This window comes from Idiotropiscis lumnitzeri, chromosome 16 (assembly GCF_059441095.1).
Source record: "Idiotropiscis lumnitzeri isolate Australia: NSW breed Sydney's pygmy pipehorse chromosome 16, RoL_Ilum_1.0, whole genome shotgun sequence".
Taxonomy (NCBI): domain Eukaryota; kingdom Metazoa; phylum Chordata; class Actinopteri; order Syngnathiformes; family Syngnathidae; genus Idiotropiscis; species Idiotropiscis lumnitzeri.
Window position 1 is genome coordinate 12,348,855 of NC_142406.1, and position 20,947 is coordinate 12,369,801.

The 20,947-nt window shown below is 42.1% G+C and overlaps 2 protein-coding genes across 6 annotated transcripts; one reads left to right on the forward strand and one right to left on the reverse strand.

Annotated features, from left to right (window-relative positions):
* Positions 1-2,466: 2,466 nt before the first annotated feature.
* Positions 2,467-14,235, reverse strand: slc66a2 (solute carrier family 66 member 2). 2 transcript variants are annotated; one of them, XM_088318356.1, is made up of 5 exons: positions 13,591-14,235; positions 12,969-13,102; positions 12,081-12,131; positions 7,278-7,494; positions 2,467-3,187 (listed from the first exon to the last, which is right to left on the reverse strand). In XM_088318356.1, the coding sequence occupies exons 1-5, from the start codon at positions 13,791-13,793 to the stop codon at positions 2,977-2,979; spliced, it is 816 nt and encodes a 271-aa protein (XP_088174482.1). In that variant the 5' UTR covers positions 13,794-14,235; the 3' UTR covers positions 2,467-2,976. The 2 variants fall into 2 exon arrangements, with proteins under 2 accessions (XP_088174482.1, XP_088174483.1); XM_088318357.1 differs by lacking the exon at positions 12,081-12,131 and having other exon boundaries at positions 13,591-14,234.
* Positions 3,378-16,744, forward strand: hsbp1l1 (heat shock factor binding protein 1 like 1). Of its 4 annotated transcripts, XM_088318360.1 has the most exons (6): positions 3,378-3,552; positions 3,676-3,819; positions 13,967-14,018; positions 15,318-15,431; positions 15,500-15,566; positions 16,124-16,744. In XM_088318360.1, the coding sequence occupies exons 4-6, from the start codon at positions 15,387-15,389 to the stop codon at positions 16,237-16,239; spliced, it is 228 nt and encodes a 75-aa protein (XP_088174486.1). In that variant the 5' UTR covers positions 3,378-3,552; positions 3,676-3,819; positions 13,967-14,018; positions 15,318-15,386; the 3' UTR covers positions 16,240-16,744. The 4 variants fall into 4 exon arrangements, with proteins under 4 accessions (XP_088174486.1, XP_088174487.1, XP_088174489.1 ...); XM_088318361.1 differs by lacking the exons at positions 3,378-3,552; positions 3,676-3,819 and adding an exon at positions 13,726-13,794; XM_088318363.1 differs by lacking the exons at positions 3,378-3,552; positions 3,676-3,819; positions 13,967-14,018 and adding an exon at positions 15,197-15,232.
* Positions 16,745-20,947: the final 4,203 nt, after the last annotated feature.

Here is a 20,947-nt window from a genome sequence, read left to right on the forward strand (position 1 = left end):
GGCTCAATGCGTCGCAACTTTTGATAAACGCCTCCTGTGAGGTGAAGGTTTCACAAGGCTGCAGAACAGACAACACAGAATAAATCCACACCTCATGGACACGCTCGCCTCACCGACCGTCAGCAAACATACCGGCAGGAAAGGAGGTTACATTTTTCAAATGAGTTGTTAATTATAGCACACGCTGGCTTCAGAAAAAAATTCTTTCAAATATCCAGAAAAAAAAAAAAAACAATTTGAGCAATTTTCTGCACTGAAAAAAAAAATTGAAACATGGCAGGACATAATTCTCAATAATACAATTTCTGCTTTTGTATCACGTGCTGACCTTTTGTAAGACTTGTTTTCTTGGATTATTACAGTAATTAAAAACATCTCCTGCAGCTTTTACTTTCAGATTATTATTCTTTTTTTTTCCTGCCGGCTGAGAATATTCTGTGAGGTTCCTGCTGTTTAAAATCCATCTTGGCGGAGAGCACGTTTGAAGCGACGCCGCATGGTTTTAAAAGAGCTGCTGGAGCAACTTTCGGAGCGGATGTCTGAATCCGCTTTCAACTGAGAAACTTACTTTGTCTTGTGATCCACTTTAAATTTGACAGTTCAAGCACAATTCACTTATGTAAGCGTTTTATCCCCCCCCCCCGTTTCAGTTGTTTTGTACGTCGCACTTCAGAACTATTTTAAATAATCGTTAATATATAACGGTGAAGGTTGCGGTTTGGGTTTTTTTAGGTTCACACCTTTTCCGACGTGCTCGTGTCCAATGAAACCAAAGTTGAACATTATGACCTTAATACCAAAAGGTATCTTTGCGGGAAATCCAATGACACGCATCTCCAAGAGAACACCACCCCTACAGTGAAACAAACAGCCACATCACAAAAAGTGCACACTTGAACAACCACATGACTTTCATCATTGATTTTTACTTACCTTCAGATTTTTTTTTTGTTCCTGTCATATCAGTCCACATTAAAAACTTTTTTTTTTTTTTTTTTTCATAACAAAAATATGGCATTTCAACAGGGATGTGTCGAATTTTTATATCAGCCCAATAAACTATCCCGATTTGAGTCTGCAACGTCTATACAGGTGGAGAGTCATCATAATTGATTTATTACAGATTTGCTAGAAATTAGACAAAGTAGACCTGCATAATAACGAAATTCAATCCATAATAGTACAATACAAGGAAAAATATTGTAACTGTAATGCAAAACAAACTAAACACACTGGCTGAGCCTCGCCACGCCCTCTTTATTTGGTCCTTTTTTGTTCCCCCCTCACTCCATTGTCAGTACATAATGCAGCGGTAAAGGAGATACACAATTTTTAGAAATATGAAGAAAAAAAAAATCACATATTGGAAAAAAAAAAAAGAGCATACTTTTGGTTTTGAGTTTAACAATGTGTGCTTCACAATGAGACAATGTGGGCTTAAACATAAACAGATTCTGAGGAGCACAACCAGAACATGTCAGCTATTGACACCTGTCTGCAGCCTGAATAACACACAATCCGACACATTTCTCGAAATAAATACAGAGCTGCGGAGGCTGCGGGAGCAGAAACAATACACCTCAGCAAGGAGCCAACCTGATTAATAGTTAACAGCAGTGGGGTGGAGAAGAATAATAGCACTGCCATGTCATGCCTGGCTTATTGGGAAATAATAATAATAATTAAAAAAAAAAAGGTGAAATAATAGATCACACCCACACCCGGAGAACAGGAAATTAAATTTCATGTAAGAAAATCCATCTGGAGCACAGGTTGCGTGAAATGAGGTGGACATGGTAAAGGAAAGGGAGTTATTAAAATGTGGATTGAAAATAAAAAAAAAAGAAATCAATCAAGTGGTCAGGTAGCATGATGGCTGAGAAGATAAGGGGAAAATGACTTGCGTGTCGTTGACACCTGCATTGAGCACAATTCAAAATTCCCTTCACTTCATTAATTCTTGGCTCTTCGTACACACCTTTGGTCATTGCTCGTGGTGGAAATACTTTTGGGCAAAAGTCCAAAGCGGCTTGAACCGAGGCTAACTCCTCATCCAAGAAACCGCCCCGAGGCAATAGTTCTATTTGATTGACTCTCGTCTAATACACTCGGGTCCTTGACCTGTTCTGGGGGGGCATATGAGGACCGTGAGTCCAAGTTGTAAAACTGATCCGGATTTTGTCACCGTGCATGTCGGCAACAACAGCAGGGGAAAAAAACAATAATAGCAAATGCCATTTTATACATTCAGTAATGCATACAGATTGAATTGCGTGAGCGGCAAGCCACATCGGAGGGTGTGTATTAAGGCAGGGGGAGGGGCATGCAACAGTCAATCGGCATGCCTGGACCTTAAAAGCTGGTTCAGTTCAGTAAACAGAGTGCGAAGATTCTCCACATGCGCAGGTTTCACAGATATGCACCATCTGGTTTAGTCCGAGGGTGGGGTTAGCGGGTAAAGGTTAGGGTAAGTGGAAAAGTCATTCTTTGGGTTGGGGATAGAGCGACGGTTGAGGGTTTTAGACTTCTCATCTTACCATCCGACATTGTGGGATATGAAGGCATTCTTGGAGTTAATAGCATGTTTCGCACGGCCTCCAAAAGCTTTTGCCGTTTTTTCATGTTTCTGCGATCCAGGCATCGTCCGCTTTAGAGTTGTAACAGAGGTGGGGAAAGGCGGATAAATGCGAGGTCGCTCCCTGATGTTGAGAATAAGACTTCTCCAGAGTTGAAGCATCTGGAGAGATACCTTTCTAAAGTGGAGTACTTCCTAAGGTTGCAACATATGTGAGTATCTTCCCACTTTTTCCATTCCATATTGTGCTGTTACTTTGAGAGAATATAAGACCATTAATATTTCAAAACCACGTTGGGTTGATTTGTAACAAGTCCTTGAGGCATTGGCGCAGTGACCAAAGCATCTTCATTATCCGATAGCTCCTGACAAAGTGCTTCTTGTCTCAAGATCCTCAGATCTCAAAGGGCTTTGGCACTGCTGGTGTGGGAGGCGGTGTGCGACACCGGCTTTTGTGGGTAGAAGCTATAGTAGTAAACCTGGAACAGGATGGCAAAGTCCACCAGGACCTGCAGCATACCGCAAGTCCAGAACTGCACGGGGGCCTGGGTGAGTAGGAAGTAGCCCGTTTTGAAGGTGTCGCCACTCGTCCACATCAGCACCATCTTGATACTGTGAGGGAGAAGTTGAGAGGGGATGTTGTGAGTCATCATCGGAGAAGACACGGGACATGGCCGACCTCCGAGACAACCGGAAAACGCCGAACTGCCGCAACTACTGTGGTTAATTCGAAATCAATCAACCTTATCGAGCTACTGGTGAGTTTGACTGACATTTGCCAATACTCACTCCGAATTTCAATAAATCACAGGCCCCAAAGACGAATCCTCAACAATATTTTTTATTTGAAGAGGCACGGGCTGGGTCAATATACGTGATTAACCGCTACCTACACGTATAGCCCTGATCCTTTGAACCAGGACTTCTGTATGCACCAGCAAAAAACACCAAGATGCCACAGAATGAGACCCGTTTGTGTAAGTCTCGCCGTTTACCTCACGTTGCCTACTTACTGCAGTTTCACAGACTTTTTTCCATTTGACTGGCTATATCCTCTCTCGTCCTCAAAGCCCATTCCTCTTCAATCTGATTCCTTCCAGAGTCTCTGCCCCTGCGGTTTCGTCACCTCCCTGCAGCTTGGCAACCTCCCGCTCGCATTGAGGCGCTTGTTAGCTACGTTCTTTGTCAACCTCCTCCTCCTCCTTGTCGACTGTCGTCTTGGTTATGAGCATCCCTTCCTGCAGGTAACCATGAGAGAGGCGAGAATCGTGCTTGATCAAGCCCTCCCCCGCCTCTGCAATACCGAGGGCGCCTGGCATGCCATTGTCTGGCAACTAGTTTGTCTCCTTCCGGGAGATGTACTCGGTGCAGAGGCGCTCAAAGTGCACAGTGATTGAACGACGGGGAGGAGAAAATGTTGCAACAGTTGTTTGAAAGTCACACTCGAGGTTAATTACTCCAACTATGACCGAGAAATGCATTGCAGTCACTGACCATGATGAATCGCACTTCATATTTGGCATTTGTTATGCATTCCAATACTAAAGCTAAGTAGCTGTACATATTGAGGAATTTTGGTTTCATCCACTGGATTCACAAAAAATTGACAAATTTGTTAACATGTTAAGAGTGTGATACAGTTGTTGGCCCATGTTGGTAGAACAAGTAAACTACCTAATAGGAATAACGGAAAAAAATAAAGAATAAATATTAATAAATAAATATTAATATATATATATATATATATATATTTTTTTTTTTTTTTTTTTTTTTTTTTACTGCATTCTGAATGACATATTTCATAAATATTTCAATAAAAATGCCCTACACTGAAACACAAATAAACCAACTAAATATTCATAGACATGCACGGGAACTAAATGTCCCAGTGAGTGACCGGAAGCTTTTTCAGCTGCAGCTAATCCAAACGCTGCTTCACTCTACAAATTTGTGCGCACTTCCACTGGGGTGACGTTTTTTTTTTTTTTTTTTTTTAATGCTTCCTGTGTGTGTGCTGGCTGAAATGAAGCTCTGGTGCCGTTATCTGGCATCGTAAGACATGGCTTGGACCCAATCCTTATAAGGCGGCGCTTTGGATTTCTGGATGTCCCGTCTCCTTGTTTAGTGTTTGTCTTGTCATCGTTTTATGGCAGGCCACTCAACATCAGTATGCAGCTCTGCCTTTTGCAAGCCGTATTATAATCAGCAGGGTAGCATCTTTTATTTTGTGTGTTTTACATTGCAACACGGTTGTTGAATTAAGTTAAATATACTGAAAGCTGCCCACACAAGCACAGTATAATTAGACAAGCTGACAGGTGGAGCAATTTAAACTAGAAGAGAGGGAGCCGTAAAACGAACCTGAGCTCCATTGTGGATCGTAACATCCTACACGCATGCATGTCTATTCATGCAGACTGGCCGTATTTAGCTTGAGACAAATACACGGATGTCCACACGGGACAAATACCTTAACAACGCGCACCGCCATGTTTCGTTATTATTATTAAAACAAAGCTTTCTTTTGCAGAGAGTCGTGACGATAATTCATTCAAACTTCCACTCTGGGTTGTTGTGTCTCGCGCAGGGCAGTCTAACACATTCAGCCAATCAGCCAGCTCGCACCACAAAGGCCTATGAATTAGCAAGAAGGCGCAAGATGCTTTCAGGCATGGACCAGGTTCTCAGGAGAAAGGGCACAACGGTTTACGTCTGGCTGTCTTTCTGCTTACTCATTCGCATATACACGCGTTCATTCACTGTCAAGCCTTCCGTGTGTCTAAACACACGTACCGCCGCTTAAATAGCACTCTGGATGGATACACATGAGTGCCGCGTGGACCTTGAACGAGTCGAGGTAAAGTAGCCTAGCAACAACTGTCAACTCTCAACAGGTTGTGCCCACGACCAGACAACGGATGATGTTTATAATGTATGCACGAAGGGTTTTCCGCCCGCTGCCGAGCTATAATTTACATTTACGCAAACAGCTTTAATTTCGGAACACACTGTGCCACAACATGCCTTGCAGCAATGTGGCGGACCTAGATGAAGTGTAATGAAGAGCAAGAGGCAGAGAAGGTCCCCTACGAATTGCCTGTAATACTTGTTCCCACAGATCAGAGAGTTTATGTGCCTGTGAGTATTTCTGCATGCTGTTTGTACAGAATGTGTTTCAGCGGCAAAAGTTTGAAACTTTATAATTCTGATCGCATCTATGCAAATTTCGAGCACGGTAGCCGAGCTACTTTGAATTATATATTAAAATTAAGATGGACGACTCACATTGGACAAAATGGAATGGTTTGAATAGTTAATGTTGATCTATAAAACATCGAGCTCCGCTGTGACCCTAAAGATGATAAAAAACACTGCTAAAAAAAAAAAATAATAATAAATGGGAGCATATTTACATATACGTTGATACGAGAGTCAAGTAATTTGAGGTCCCCGCATGGTCAGAGAACAAATTCACCTCGTAAGGTATCACAGTACAACAATTTAAACATTGCTTGAACAATACAACGCTACACCATGACTTCTCCCTTACCTTTCGGCTTAACTCGATTCGGCAGTTGCCACATCGAATCATCGTCTTTTCATCGCTTCCGTGTCCTCCGCATCTTCTGCTGTTACTCTAAGTTAACTGCAAGTCTTCCCTCATCACATCAAAGAAAACTATCCACACTAGGGATGCAAAAAATGACTATTTTAATAATCGATTAATTTTTGTATTATTTAATAAAAAATCATCATTTCATTTCTTAACCGATTAGCTGTCGATTAATTGTTGCGCCTCCACAGCAGACATTCCAATACAGCATCGTAACGCGTTGATAATTAGATTTTTGAGGTACAAGTTAAGATAGAAGAATAGAGAAATAGAAATCCCTTTATTGTCATTGTACTCAAGTGTGCAACGAGATTAGAGGGTAGGATGTTTGTGCAACACAAAATCAAATAAAAGAGGCCATCAGAGAGGGTATGCGTGTGTGCATGGAGCAGTCCAGCGTGGGCGGCGTCACGGCGGGTTAGGTGGCCAGGCAGCCCTGCTGGAGCGCTCTTATCTGACTACTGCAGCGAGCACAGCAGTCGACGAGGGACACACACACACACACACACACACACACACACACGTGCGGGCAGGGAGAAAGCTTTTTTATCAGCCTTGTAGACATCCCACAATGACTTATCTTCTATTACGTTCCTCTCTGCCTTAAATGCCGCTCTCTATCATATTACTTTCCCACTCCAGTATTCATTCATCATCACAATACAAACCGTGGCGTTAAAGTTGACGACGTGTTTTATGGCTTGGAAAGGTTGAAATGTTCAGTTTAGAAGAATAATAATAGCCAAGCTGATGAGCATTTTCATCAATCGGGAGATTATCGCCGACATTAAAAGATCTAAGAGAATCTATCATGAAAGAACTCTACTGAGTTATGTTTGGTTACCCTGAGGCCGTGGATAATAAACAAAAAAAATATGTGTTGAGTTCTGAATTTCCCGCAGTAGCTATAAAGCAGGCAAGGCCAAACTTTTTCCACTGAAGGCCACACAAAAATAACACAAGGAAGCGGGTGTTTATACAACATGCTCAAAGCAAATCAAAATGCCGTAGGTCAAACCCGTTCAAGATATCGAAAAGCATTGGTCACCCGGGCTCTAATGTTCGTAACCCGCTTCCGGGGGCACTCACCTCATGCCTTCCGTGGACTTGTTGAGGTAGTTGCAGTAGAGCTGCGGCGTTCCCAGCATGGCCTCGCTGAAGACTGCCAAGAAGCCCAGCGTCTCCACAAACACGGCCGAGTCCAGCAGCACGTAGGTGACGTAGGCCGCCGTCAGCGTGAACGCCGCCACGCACTGAACGTAGTCCAGGAAGCGGCTCCAAGACCAGAAGTAGTTCCAGTCGAAGTCTGCAAGGAATGGAGTGGATGGTGTAAGACGTGATACAGTTGCCACAATATTAGCGACACTTGTGCAATTTGAAGAGCAACATTTCTGATCATGCTGCTCAATTTTGACACCACCATCAGAGAGGTAGCCATTCAACAATGTGCAAGTTGTGCCTAATTCAAAAAAAAAAATATTATCCCAGAGGGGATTAAAATCTAATTAGTCATTATTAAGCAAGTCTACTATAAGTCAGACTATTTTGGGTTTAAACTACCTAGTGTATAAAAAGAGCCAGATTTGTTTTACACCATTACAAGTGAGTAAACGTGAGAAAATTAGCTCCTTTTTATAGTCAACTGAATTAACACAAAGACGAAAAAAGGCTTCGCACTTGAGCTGCGAATCCTCACACAATGTATTTAACGAGATCTAAATAAATAAATAAAAAAAGAACGGCAGGATATGAGGCGGCCGCAAATAGGCAGCTCCCACTGCGCTTCGTTATGACTTTGTGAAGAGGGATGAAGACGATGAGGAGCCCCCCTACCCCCCAGCGTTCCCCGAGGGGGTGTGATGATCATGATGGAGGCGGTCGGCACGGCTTGTATTTGCAAGGGTGAGAGCGTGGACACTAATGAATGATTTAAAGGCACCCGGCTTGTGCCCCCCCCGTGTCACTGGAGAGCGTCCCCGCTCAGAACAAATGACGGGATGGAGATCCCGAGCACACCATTGGCTTCTTGTAACGATCAACAGGAACAAAACAGCCGTCATGGGCTCATATCGAGGCCACATGGGACGCTAATGATGACGGGAAAGGTTCCGTTCCTGTGATGCTGCAGCCGCGTCTGCCGTATTGGTTTCAGCAGGTTTTTAATGTCAGAGCAGCAGAGGCGATTGAACAGATTAATCAGGAAACTCATATCTGCAGTGTTTTTTAAATGTTTTTTTAACAGGCATTAAAAGCAATAAAGTTGATTCCTCCAATTACGCAAGAGAGGCTCACTCTTCTGACACATAAAGTCGCCGAGGATTCATTAGGTACACCTGCTAATGGCCCCCAATACAAGTGTCATAAAAAAACTTCTGCAACAACAATCAGATTTTATTGCACGCTATTGCAAACAAATCCTCAACATTTCGAACTACTTCTGCATGCATCGGATTGGACGCTGACCCACTTTAGACCCCAATGCAAGTGGACTGTAACGCCACCCATACATCCATCGGCTTACATTGTCAAGAATTGCGGGTCAGCTGGAGCCTATCCCAGTTGGCTTTGGGCAAGCGACAGGCCACACCCTGGACCGTCCACGAGCCAATTACAAATCCTCAATGAACCAAATGGATCGATTGGAAATCAATTGCGATGTCAAATCAAATCATCGCTTCCCACTGAAATGAATGGGCATGCCAATAATCCGTTCTAGCCGATCCACAAAGTTTTCGGTGAAAACATTGAAGCTGTTTTTTTTCCTGTTAGAAACAAATGGCAATAAAGAGAACCTTTGAGAAGCTAATCTCATTCGGTGTACTCAATGAAGTGGCGAAAGTGCGCTTAAGCACACTTTGGTCGACAGACCTGCAGACAAGGATCTATACAAAGTTGTTCTTATGCTAACTTAACCTCTTAATGAGCCAAAATCACAAGTGGGACGACACCAACTTCTATGACATTTTGAGCTTATTATTTGATGAAAAATGCTTTCATTAGAGAATTAACGCAGGGCGCTTGTGACATTTACATGGCATTTCTGACTGAATACGCTCGGCAAACAAGGTAAAAGGACCTTCCCGGTGTGAGGCAAATACAATTCTTCTTTCGGGATGAGGGGGAAAAAGTCAAACAGATTTTATGAATACGAGCGAATCAGACGGGGAGAGAGGCCCACGATGTAGCAAACAAAAAGGTGTACATGTCTGTTTGGAAGGGTTTGCTGGCGTTTGTTTAGCCGTGGAGCTCAGCTGGCATCGGAGGAGCGCGTGAGCGCGGGCCAAGTGGCGCCAGCCGTGCCGCGCTGATAAAAACTCGCATGAGAGGGCGGCTCAGGGATGGTGGAGCGACATTCTGACACAAAGCTGGCAAGGGCGCATCGCACCACTTGACACGACAGTGAGCCTAATGTGTGACGTGATGTGTCAGCCAACTGAAGTGACCCCGGATCAGGGAACAAACGCAACAAACTCAATCAATGGAAGGTATTTCGCTATTTCTACTCAACAGCAAATGGGAGGAGGCCTTTTAGGAATAACATTTGAGGCCTGATGTCAATGAACGAGTAATTGACGCTAGGGCTGGGCAATTACTGTCGATCATAAATAACGCGCATCAATTAGGGAACCACTATTTGAGTAAATAGGATTTGCGTCAAAATATGGTGGATATCGCAGGGAAGATAATCCCGTTCCTCGAGGTCTGTCTGCTGTTCTCCGTGGGTCCCTGCTTCAACAAATGATCAGGATCATTACCCAGCTGCTGCAGACTTTGCAGATTATCTGATCATTTTTAATTACATGTGTTGCAGCAGGGAGGACAGCGGACCTCGAGGAACAGTATTGAAGACCACTGGAATGGAGTCTGGTGCTTGCAGAGTTGCACACACATATACAAAAAAAACAACCAAAAAAAAAACTTGTGCACTCTGAGGCTTTCTCCTCCTCTTCCTCTGAGCTGAAGCATCGGATTTAAACAACTGACACCAAAAATAAGGCTTCCCAGCGGTAGCCAAAAACATTTTGCCGAGCTGGAGTACATGTTCATAGGACAGAGGTCGGCGTAGGACATTCTGCTTGGACTTCAACTAATGGATTGCTCCTGTGAGAGAAGCCGTGACTATATTGTTACATTTGTAACCACGCTGATAGATTCGACGGAGCTTTTCGGAATTTTTAAGCTTTGATGGCTTGGTCATAAAAAAAGAAAATAAATAATTAAAAAAAATAATAATAAAAATAAATAAATAAATACCAGTCTAATTAATAATGTTGCCCTCCATCTGTCCATGACCTACAACTTAGAATGTGCATTAACTCAAGAAATTGAAATCTCGTGATATGATTACATCTTTGGGAGAAGCCTATTCAGTCATTGCAACGATTTCTAATCGATGAAATTAATCTTCCAAACCCTTTTAGGATTCTCCTTGATGAATGGCCTCCCTCCATAAGGCTGACATGAAAACGAAGCAGTCAACATCAAGAGGCTGTGCTAACCGCTCTGCTATCGCACCGCCCAGAAATCAGATTTTTGTTTTGGGGCGGGGGAAAAAGAAAATAAATCTGAGATTTTATTTCAAAGCCACGTTGCCCAAGTCCTCGGTTAATCACAAACAAATAATCAGTTTGAAATATTCCCGGACAGCATCGCGGAATCTTGCTCATCCTTATTTGGCTGTGCAAGAAAGTAATCTGATTCAAAGTCTGCCTGGATGTTTGCTTGCAAATGTCAAGCTGTTTGGATAGAAGGGCCTGGTGTTATAATGGCAATGTGCAGCTGCTGCCGCCGCCGCGGCAACAATTACAGAATCACGCATTATGATTAGGGATTACGCAACGGAAAAGGTGTGCAATCAAGAGGGCCATGCAGGCAGAGAACCAAGATTGACTTGGGTGACAAATATGACTTTTCACATCATTTTACTGCCAGCCCATCAAGGTTTGGAACAATATGCTGAGTTGCTTTGTGTTGCCACCACCGGGGGGTCAATGAAGTTGTGGCATGGGATTAATTTGAATAATGACGCTTGAGCCAGCATGCTGATAAGGGTCAGAGCCACCCGAAACCAGGGATTGTGGGTTCGAGTTGTTTGATTTACTCCCCTTGAGGAGAGGTGATTAACATGGCCAGCACGTTGGGGGTCCTAAAAATCTGCTCCATCAAAATAATCAGGAGTGACGGTAATACAGTATCTTAAGTGACAAATATGGATGAGGCTTGTTTTGGGGGTTTTTTCTCCTCAGGACCAACGAGCAAATAGTCTCTGACTGCCATCTAACGGCCAGACAGGAAACTGCAGCTCAGGCTGCACTTGATACGTTGCACATTCAACACATCTCATATGAGGCACACCATCATAAGTGAATCCCATCAAGTTTAAAATGTTACCATTACAGTGAAAAATAGGTGAACCGCTCATTGCAAATTAGAGCAAAGCACCCCGGGTGCCATTTTCTTTCCTTTGTGGTCCGGTGTCTCGTTTAAATAGCCATTGATGCAGGAAGAAGAAGTAGTTAAAGGAGGCAATATGTTAAAATGATCTAAAAGGTTGCTTGCATTCAATCCTACACACAAAGCAGCATTTGAGAAAAGAAGAAACGCAGATCACATATTAACATGCAACGCTCTGAAGGACAAAGTCTACATCAGCCATAAAAAAAAAAAATTTTTTAATGATTCCAACACTAAAAGAGCCAATTGAGAGCTACTACAGGCATGCAGTGCGCCATGCAAGGAAGTCACGGATGCGCAGGACACGTGAGTGAGCGGGTTGCCGTCAATGTTGTTAGTCAACAGTTAATGTCGGTCAGGGCTGATGGCGAAGGTGAGTAAAGGGCGCCAGGGGGGAGCTGATGACGGATGGAGGACGTATTGAAGCGGAGTACCTACCCAGAAAAAGCCTCTTAGGGATTCGGACCTCCTCGTCCTTAATGTCTGAGGCTACAGACGGGAAATAAACGCACAAGTGAGGAAAAGAAGAAGAAGAAGAAGAGCTTGGTCCGGATGAAGTGTCTAATTTAAGAAGTAACACTACATGAAGAAGTATACTGGCAGATGTATCAAAATGGAAACTGTTACATCTAAAAAAACGAGTCGGCCAACTCCATCATAGTGTTGTTACAAGTCCTGCCATCAGGAATACGAAAAATCCAAAATAAATGACACCCCTGCAAATATATATATATATATATATATATATATATATATATATATATATATAGATATATGTGTGTGTGTGTGTGTGTGTAATTTTATTTAACTTATTCAATGTTAGTTTTTCATCCAACCAGAGTGGCTCCCTCAATAATTTATTTTTTTGATGTTTACAAAAGAAAAATCTATTTTTGATTACGATTTGGTTTTTAATCAGACAATGAGTTTAATATCTTGACTAAGATACCATTTTGTTTGTTACAATAGTCCCTCCATTTTTATCTTGAGTGCATCAAATCCTAAATCAGGATTAAATGCCTTGACCGGGACACTCCAGTAAACACACACCATGTGACTTCACTCACATGATGCATTAAACCCCGTGTTTACGAAAACACTTGTGTAAACAGAAGCCACCAAAGCAAATAATACAGTGGTTTAGCACTCAGCACATTTCTGCATGGCATTCTGTTTTAGGTTTGTAAATATAATAAAGTCACTGCAGGAGTAGGAATTGACTGCCCTTGGGGCAGTATACTATATACGGCGTGCAATGCCATTGATCTGGTAAACCATGCAGTTGTAAATTCAAAGCTGCAGTCTTGTATGAGAGGAGTTTCTGACCTAGGAAGGAGCGCCTTTTAGTGTTGAGTTCAGCGTTCACGCGGACGTTGGTGCACAGGTTGAGCATGGCCAGCATGGTGGTGATCATGATGATGCTCTGCCACAGAAGCAGTGTCTCAAAGTAGCGGCCGAATCTGATGGGAGAAACAGGAACATTCCACAAGTAGCCTTTAATATGTAGCCAGGCATTCCAGACAGCACCAGAAAGGACTAAAGATTATTCATCTAAAGACGAAAAGGAGTCAGTATGCCATTTAGTCAATTACTAGCTCCATTAACACACAATAAATTTTTTTATCACTAATATGAATAGCAAACTCAAATTGTCTCTTTTTTCAATGGAGTTTGGTGATGTGGTGTGCAGACACTAATCTTGCAGGTAATGAGGATTTGCACAATGTTTTGTGTGTGTGTACATCAATTTATGTCGGTCTACTTCTTAAATTGGGTGTTTTTTTCCAACGGAGTTTGGTGATGTGGTGCACTGACAGTAATCTTGCAGCTAATGAGGATTTGCAGGACGTTTTAGTGCGTGTAGGTCGGTTTATATGGGTCTACTTCTTAAACTGGGTGTTTTTTCTAAGGAGTTTGGTGATGTGGCTCACCAGCATTAGTTTTGTACCTGAAGAGGATTCGCAGGATGTTGGCTACCAGCAGGACCAAGCAAACATAGGTGGAAAAACCCTCGGCGTTCTGCGTGCGCCGGATGTCCCGGTACTGCGGGATGTAGGGAACCACCCCACCAAACATCATTGCCCCGGCCGCCACCCACGACACTAGCCAGTTGAACACGCTCACAATCTGCTCAAACATTTCGTCTTCCATGGTGAGCTATGGTTAGATTTACAACGCGATTGACGCTGGTTATCGGGGTAATGCAGACACAAGTCTTAATGCCACCCCATCAACCCGAGACAACAGCAATTGCTCTTTACGAATTAAAATAATGTAAATAAAAATGGATATACTCCTTTTAATGTTGTCGTTTCTATTTACAGTGGACAACGGGGTCTAAAGCTGAAATCCTGCACGAGATTCGCCAATTCAGTGGTCAGTAGTTTTACACGAAAGCTTCACTTGACTAACATACAAAAACGTACAAAATTCACGTTTACGTGCCCTTCAAAATGAACGTCGTATGTTTGATTAAAACGGCAATTATGTCGTAAAGAAGTTTAACAAGACTCTCGACAACCGGGAATTGTTTGGATCCTGGCGATACTGACGGCCACTTCCTGTATACGTCGACGTCACTTCACCGACCAAAGATGTTGGTCTTGTTCAAGAGAGTTCAACCCTCTTTTGTACCGCTTACTGCTTCCATTTTTTAAATACACAAGCCCAACTCACACCATGCAAGTTATCAGTTCTGGTTTATATCTTAACAAATTTTAAGGTTGTTTGACTTAAGTTGGAATCAGTTAAGAAATGGTGATGCTTTAACTCATCCCGAAAAACGCTTCTCGCGTTTAGCAACGTCATTTTCCAATCAAATATGTTTGAGTCAAGATAGTTCCCTACTTTGTCGCAAACAAATGAAAACAACAATATACGCGTTTTTAAATAAACGAAGCTAAACTACATATCCCAAGTGACCAATTAGCTGTAGTAAATTTAGTATTATTACCACACACGTTACTTGATTTTAACTGAAGATGCTTAAGAAATAGTGAAGCGTTAATGCAGCCCAGGAGACATTTAACCGTGTCTCGGTCTATGCATTCAAGCGTTGTGTGGTCCTAAAATGTGCAATGGTTCATAGAATAGGTTATGTCCCATCTCCATATTAAAAAGCTTCACTACTAAACATGGATTTATAGTTATGTAACAGCATCATATGTCACTGACACACGTGCAATCTCTTATGTAACAAAATAAAAACCTAAAAACTTTATAGTGGTGGTGAAATATTATAATATGTATACTTCACAAGTTGGTAAAGAGTTAAAATTGCTCCCCCTTGTGCAAACCTGAATGGAACAATGACTCATGACTGGAACGCGTACAAAAAGGTCAAGTTACATCTGACCGAAAATACTTTACACATACGCGCACAATAACATAAGACCTACCGCTAAAAGAAACACGTTTGAGGTACATGTGAAATGTATTCTCACAGCAATAAAGATGTATTTCTTATTTCGTTAATACCCGAATGGCGAATATATGTGACTATTGCGCATGTAGCGGGTTTATGTTGAAATGTTTCACAAGATCTCTTTTATTTTGAAGTAGTGAATGCAGAAGGCGGAAATAACGCTACTGTAAGGACGCCAGCCGAAGTTGAATCAAAGTTGCAGAGTGCTTGCAGCTAACGCTAGTGATGGGTGCGCTTTCTCCTTCCTTTAGATGAAATAAAAAGGTCGCCCCGTGTAGGTACACTACACGCAGAGAGGTGAGCGAAACGCCTGCTGAAGGATGTCAAAAACCGAGTGCAAAGCAGCCAAAGAGATGACACAGGCGGTAAGTTGTAATGTCACGTTGTTGTAGTTAGAGTGGCCACAAATTGTATTTGTCATTGTTTCCGACAGATGGACGAAACAATGCAGCGACTACGGGGAAGATTCCAGGCCATCACCGAACATTTGAAATTGCAAAATATCCTAAGTTGCATGAGTAAATTTTTTAAAGATATTGCAGTATCCTCGATTTACGACGGATTCTTACGCCGCGGTGCAAACTAGTTAATCACGTGACGTTCGTAACTCCTAAAATAATATTTTTATTATTCCTTCCAAAACGTTCGACTTTGAGAGCAGAGTAAATCAATTGCAACTTTAGAATATTCAGGTCATGCAAACCTGTTTTATTTCACGTTTTAAAATTCACACATTTGTCAGAATTTCACAATGCATGGATATATTTATTTAATGCAATTGGCGCATCCTATAGTTTTTCGTAGCATTTTCGTCTATATGTTTGGGGGAACTATTTGCTGACAAAATCACCTATTTATTGTTTTTGAGCTTCGGCCAAAGCAGAGTGTACTGTTCGTAACATCGAAGCGGTGTACGTCAGAGCCCTTGTAAATTGAGGACCACCATATATACACTTTCATAGAGTGTCAACTGGGTGGTGCTTGTCGAAATGAAGCATTGATTCACATTGGTGGCGTTTGAGGGAATTGGAAAGCTTTGATTTCTTGACTGTGGCACTAGATGAGATGGGAACACGAATCGGCTGCCTGGAGGAGAACGTGACGGATCTCATGACGCAAGCCGGCACGGACGAGCAACCCGTTTCCGAAGTGGCCAAAGTTCTTCCTCAATAGATTCCGCATCACAGAGAACAAAAGAATGCGGCTAGTTACGTATTAAATGCTAAGCAATAATGTAAACCTTCACTACCTCTATAAAGCACTTAAAATATTTATTTTGTAAGCGTTAAACCCAGTGTTATTGTATTTTGGTGTGATGCTGAAAGTGATAACTGACATAAAAAAATGCCTTTATGTGGTCCTGTGAAAAGTGAGCAATAGCAGAACAACCAAACTGTCACGAAGTCTACCAAAAAGAAGTTTAGTAGTAATAAAAAAATAAATATATATACATGTAAAACACAGTATAGAATATAGCAAAAAAAAGTTAAATCTATAAATTTGAAGATTATATTTTACAGCTACCTCAATAAATTAAAATATTACCGTAATCAAAATGATTCGTAAGATAGAAAAATGGGCGGTAATTTGCCATTTAGAAGTATTTTACCATGTGTCATGAATTTGTATGACTTTCACCCTTTGAATGGCACTACTGAAATAAATGAACTTTTCTACCATATTTTAATTCATCGAGATGCAGCTTTATACTGTATTGAGAATAAAACTATTTAAAGAAATCTTCATACAGTATATACAGATAAGGAACTACGACGAAATAAGTCTATGCAAGAACAAAATATATTTTCTTAAAATGATATCCTTTCATGATGTTTTATCAAACTATTTGCAAATAAATATGCCTTTAAATACTGTGTCGTATGTTTTTTTTTTGTTTCAGAGGTGGTGCATGGCTCCCTCTAGCAGTGCCTTCAGCGCATTGCAGGGTAATTTGCTCGTCACTGTCCATGGTGCTGATTAATTCTCCCTCTCACTGCGCTTTTCTTTTGTAATGTCATTTTTCTGTGAGTTTAAAATAGGAGGCCACGCTGTTTAGGAGCGTTTTGTTGCGTTCAGTGAACAGCTACAAGTGCATCGGCGACATTGTGGCTCACCTTGCCCACGTGTGACGGCAGTTGTGTTGTATTTTATTTCAGTTAAGTTATAGTAGGTGCGGTTTCAGCGTCTGAGCTGCAGATGTCAGTATTCATCAAAACAGTACACGGATGTGAGCATGTCCTTCAGATACGAAGCTAAATCACCCATTATCGCAGCTGCCAGGACGCTGACCGTCTTTGTTGCTATGGCAACCACAAAGGTGCACTTGTCTCTTTGTATTTTTTATTTTATTGTTTTTTTTTTTTTGGGTGTGTATTTTTATTCCGACCATTATAGGATTGAGTGACCTAAGAGACACTTGCGTCATTACCAGACAACGGCAACAGTACACAACACTGTGGAGTGGCGAGTGGGCGTGTGTGGAGGGGGGGGGGCATGAGAGCTTTGACCCTGTGGCCCTCGCTGAGTGCCCTCCATTGGGATGGACGGGGCACTCTTCACTCTGGATTGTGGGGGGAACACTTCAGAGGGTAAATTAATTAGGTTGCGCAATTGCGTGCATGTGTGTGTGTGTTCTCCTCATTCGCTCTCTCTGTGATGGTACTTTGGCACTCTTCACTTAGCAGGTGAAGTACAATATAAATGCTAATTGTTTCAAGTGTCTTCCTTTCTGTTCTGGGCGGCGAAATTTTGGGTATCGACTAGTTTCTATCTGTCTGCCTATCTATCAATCTAGTATCGACTAGTATCTATTCACCCATCGATCGTATCTAGGCAACACACACACACACACACACACTTTCATACATTTGGGGGATTTGGGGGGTGCCTGAGTGCTCCCGACCACCTGAGGCTGTTTGATACCTGGTGTGCTTTAATCTGCTGTGGCGCTTCACACTTTGAAGTGAAAATGCCTGTTACCTTTCATTCTCTCTCGCCACACACACATACACACACACGCACACAGGCATACATACACACCCGACGAGCCATCTGTTATCTTTGTCACCGTAAATTTGCCCGGAAACGCCAGACTCATTCATACAGTCCATTCTATTCCATTGTGCCGCAGGCAACCTGCGTCTAAATTTAGCCTCGCAGTTATTTTAGGGCCATGAGAGCATACATCACTTTCTGTCGCCTCTCATATATTTCCTTCGACGCGAATAGAAACTTTCTGCTGGCACACAGGCCATTTCAGGTCTTAACGGAGGTTGCGATGAAGAACACGAGTTGCGTACTTTAACCTAAAAAAAAAACGCAATAGGTTATGACATGCTCATATAGGGTTCAAACTTTTCAGATCACATCTCGCTACTTTAATAGATCATTGAAACTATATTAACTCAAACAAATAGGGCAACTGGTGATGCATATTTAGATTGTATAATCAAGATCAACCCAACCAAATAATATTGAGTTAATTATGTGATTTAAGAGCTGAAAATAACATGGATAATTCAATGACCAAAAGTAACTTTACACACTCATCCGCTGACACCCATGTCACTCACCAGGCCAGGCCCCAACTTTGCAAGCCACACACATTCAAAGTCACAAACAATACGAACATGTGGATGGTGACCCCAAGTGGACATAAATGAAATCCGCACCTCACTTTTGCATTTTGTGCATTAATAATGCAAAAAAATCGACTTTTATCACATTACTCAATTGATCGATGGGATTTCATGATAGAATAATAAATTTTGCAACTGTTTTCGATAGCTGCACCCTGGGTTATAAACCGAATATTGTGACCTGTGCCCGGCAAAAGACCCGTTATTTGGTCACCATGGAAACTGGGCCAGCTTCACTCGTAGCCATGACTGTGCTCTCCCGTGACCAGTATGTACTCTACTGCGTGTGTTTGGACTGTCCGAGTGCCCGTTGTGTGTGCAGGTTGGAGGCATTCTGGAAATAGATGAAGAGATAGTGTGTGATCCAGAGCATGCGTGTGTGTATTGGCCTTCATTCAACACCGCGTCCTTCTTTCAAGAATATTTCGACATCCACAAGCTCCATAAAAACGATTGTGAACGCATGATTCCTGTACGGCTGTATAAATATATATCTATATATTTTTTTTATAAATCGCCGACTTATTTTGCATTTGCATAAAATGTGACAGATAAGACGTATGGTATTGCCACAGCAGTTGCGATTGTCTGCTTTTGCAGCACTGCTTATCCTACGCGACGCGCTGGGGAAATGTATGAATTTGTTGCTATTCAACAGAAATTGTCTGATATCGTTTTAAAAATATGTTCAAACAAAATCCGCCTCACTCCATCTGGAGTTGGGTAAATAAACACCCCGGGCCATCAATTGTGAAAATTATTATGACGTTGACAGAATTAGCTCACTTAATAATCCAATCGTGTCTGCCGGCAAGTTACAGGTAAAGTTGTTAAAATAAATAAATAAAGCCACATACATTAAAGGTGAGGCCATGTTTTTTTTTTTTCTCCTTCACTCATTCCATCCTCTTCTCTTTCATTAATGTGGCTAATTAAGGAGCTGTCAGACTGCTCTCTTCTCCCTTCTTTTTTCTTTTTCTGTACGGAGTCACAGGAGCGGAATCATTGTCTGATTGGAGGTGATCGTCATGGTTGCCTAACCTCCTCCCCCCCAGCTCGCCCTGTCTACCCCCCACTTCCCCTCCCTATCATGATTAAGTGGCTCATTGCCCAAGGTGCTTCATCCATTGCTCTGCTTACAGACAGGCTCATTAACACCTGCCAACTTCATCTTCGGCCAGCGAAAGAATTTGTTAGCCTGGGTGGAGTTTTTCAGATGTGTGGACTTAAGCCACCATTAAACATGAACCAACCTTAAATGTGAGTCCTGCCCAGTCTGTTGGAATTTTTCACACTTATTAAATGCCACGAAAAGAAATTCTTTTTCATCTCAACCGCCGATTATTTCGAGTAAATCACATTGTTACGGGGAATATAAGGTCAGAGAGTGAAGGTCAGCAGGATGGTTATAGGGTCAGAAGAACAAAAATGGGAGGAGAAGGGCCACGATGGGTGTGAAGAGCAAAAAAAAAAAAAAAGGTTAATTAGTTTAAGGCCTTGATGACACTTAATTACACAGATGCGCACAATGTCATCAGGGCACGAAGAGTGCTTTGAATTTCATTATCGGGCCACCGGTCGCTCCTCATCCAGCCACTAAATGTTGTCACATTTACGGTCAATTAGCACGTGTAATTATGATTGCGTAAGACAATACTGATAATATCATACGTCCTACCTGCTATTCTTGTCAGTGCGGTGAGAGAAATATTGCATATTCACGCTAAAACAAAGAACACCTGACATGGAAAAAAGATTTTTGTAAAGGAGATGATGGGGAGGGAAAACGCACAAATTTAGCCCCCATTGTTTGCTTTCTTCTAGTAAAAGTTGTAAAAAAAAAAAAAAAGTAAAGTAGAGCACAGACAAACTGGAGGCCAGCATGATGAGCGAGAATGGCGAGTGCATAATGGTGGACTGGATGGGCCGTCTCCCGTGGCAACCCAATGTTGCTGATGGATACACAAACACACGGGGCACAGACACACACATGCAGTCATGAATATGCATAAGAGGGAAGAAAAATCGGCCAGAGGGATTCATGCTATATTCATGCCATTTTCAATAAAGAATGGTTCAATTACAGCCATGGTGTTTCAATTATCCATACTTCAATTAGAAGTTAGGACGGGCTGCTCAACTCAATGAAGGATTGTTTAGCGTCATAAGATAGTTGATGCAGTCACACTTGGAAATGAAAGGAATGTGATTCAGTTGATATCCTACTTCTGTCCAGGTCATGT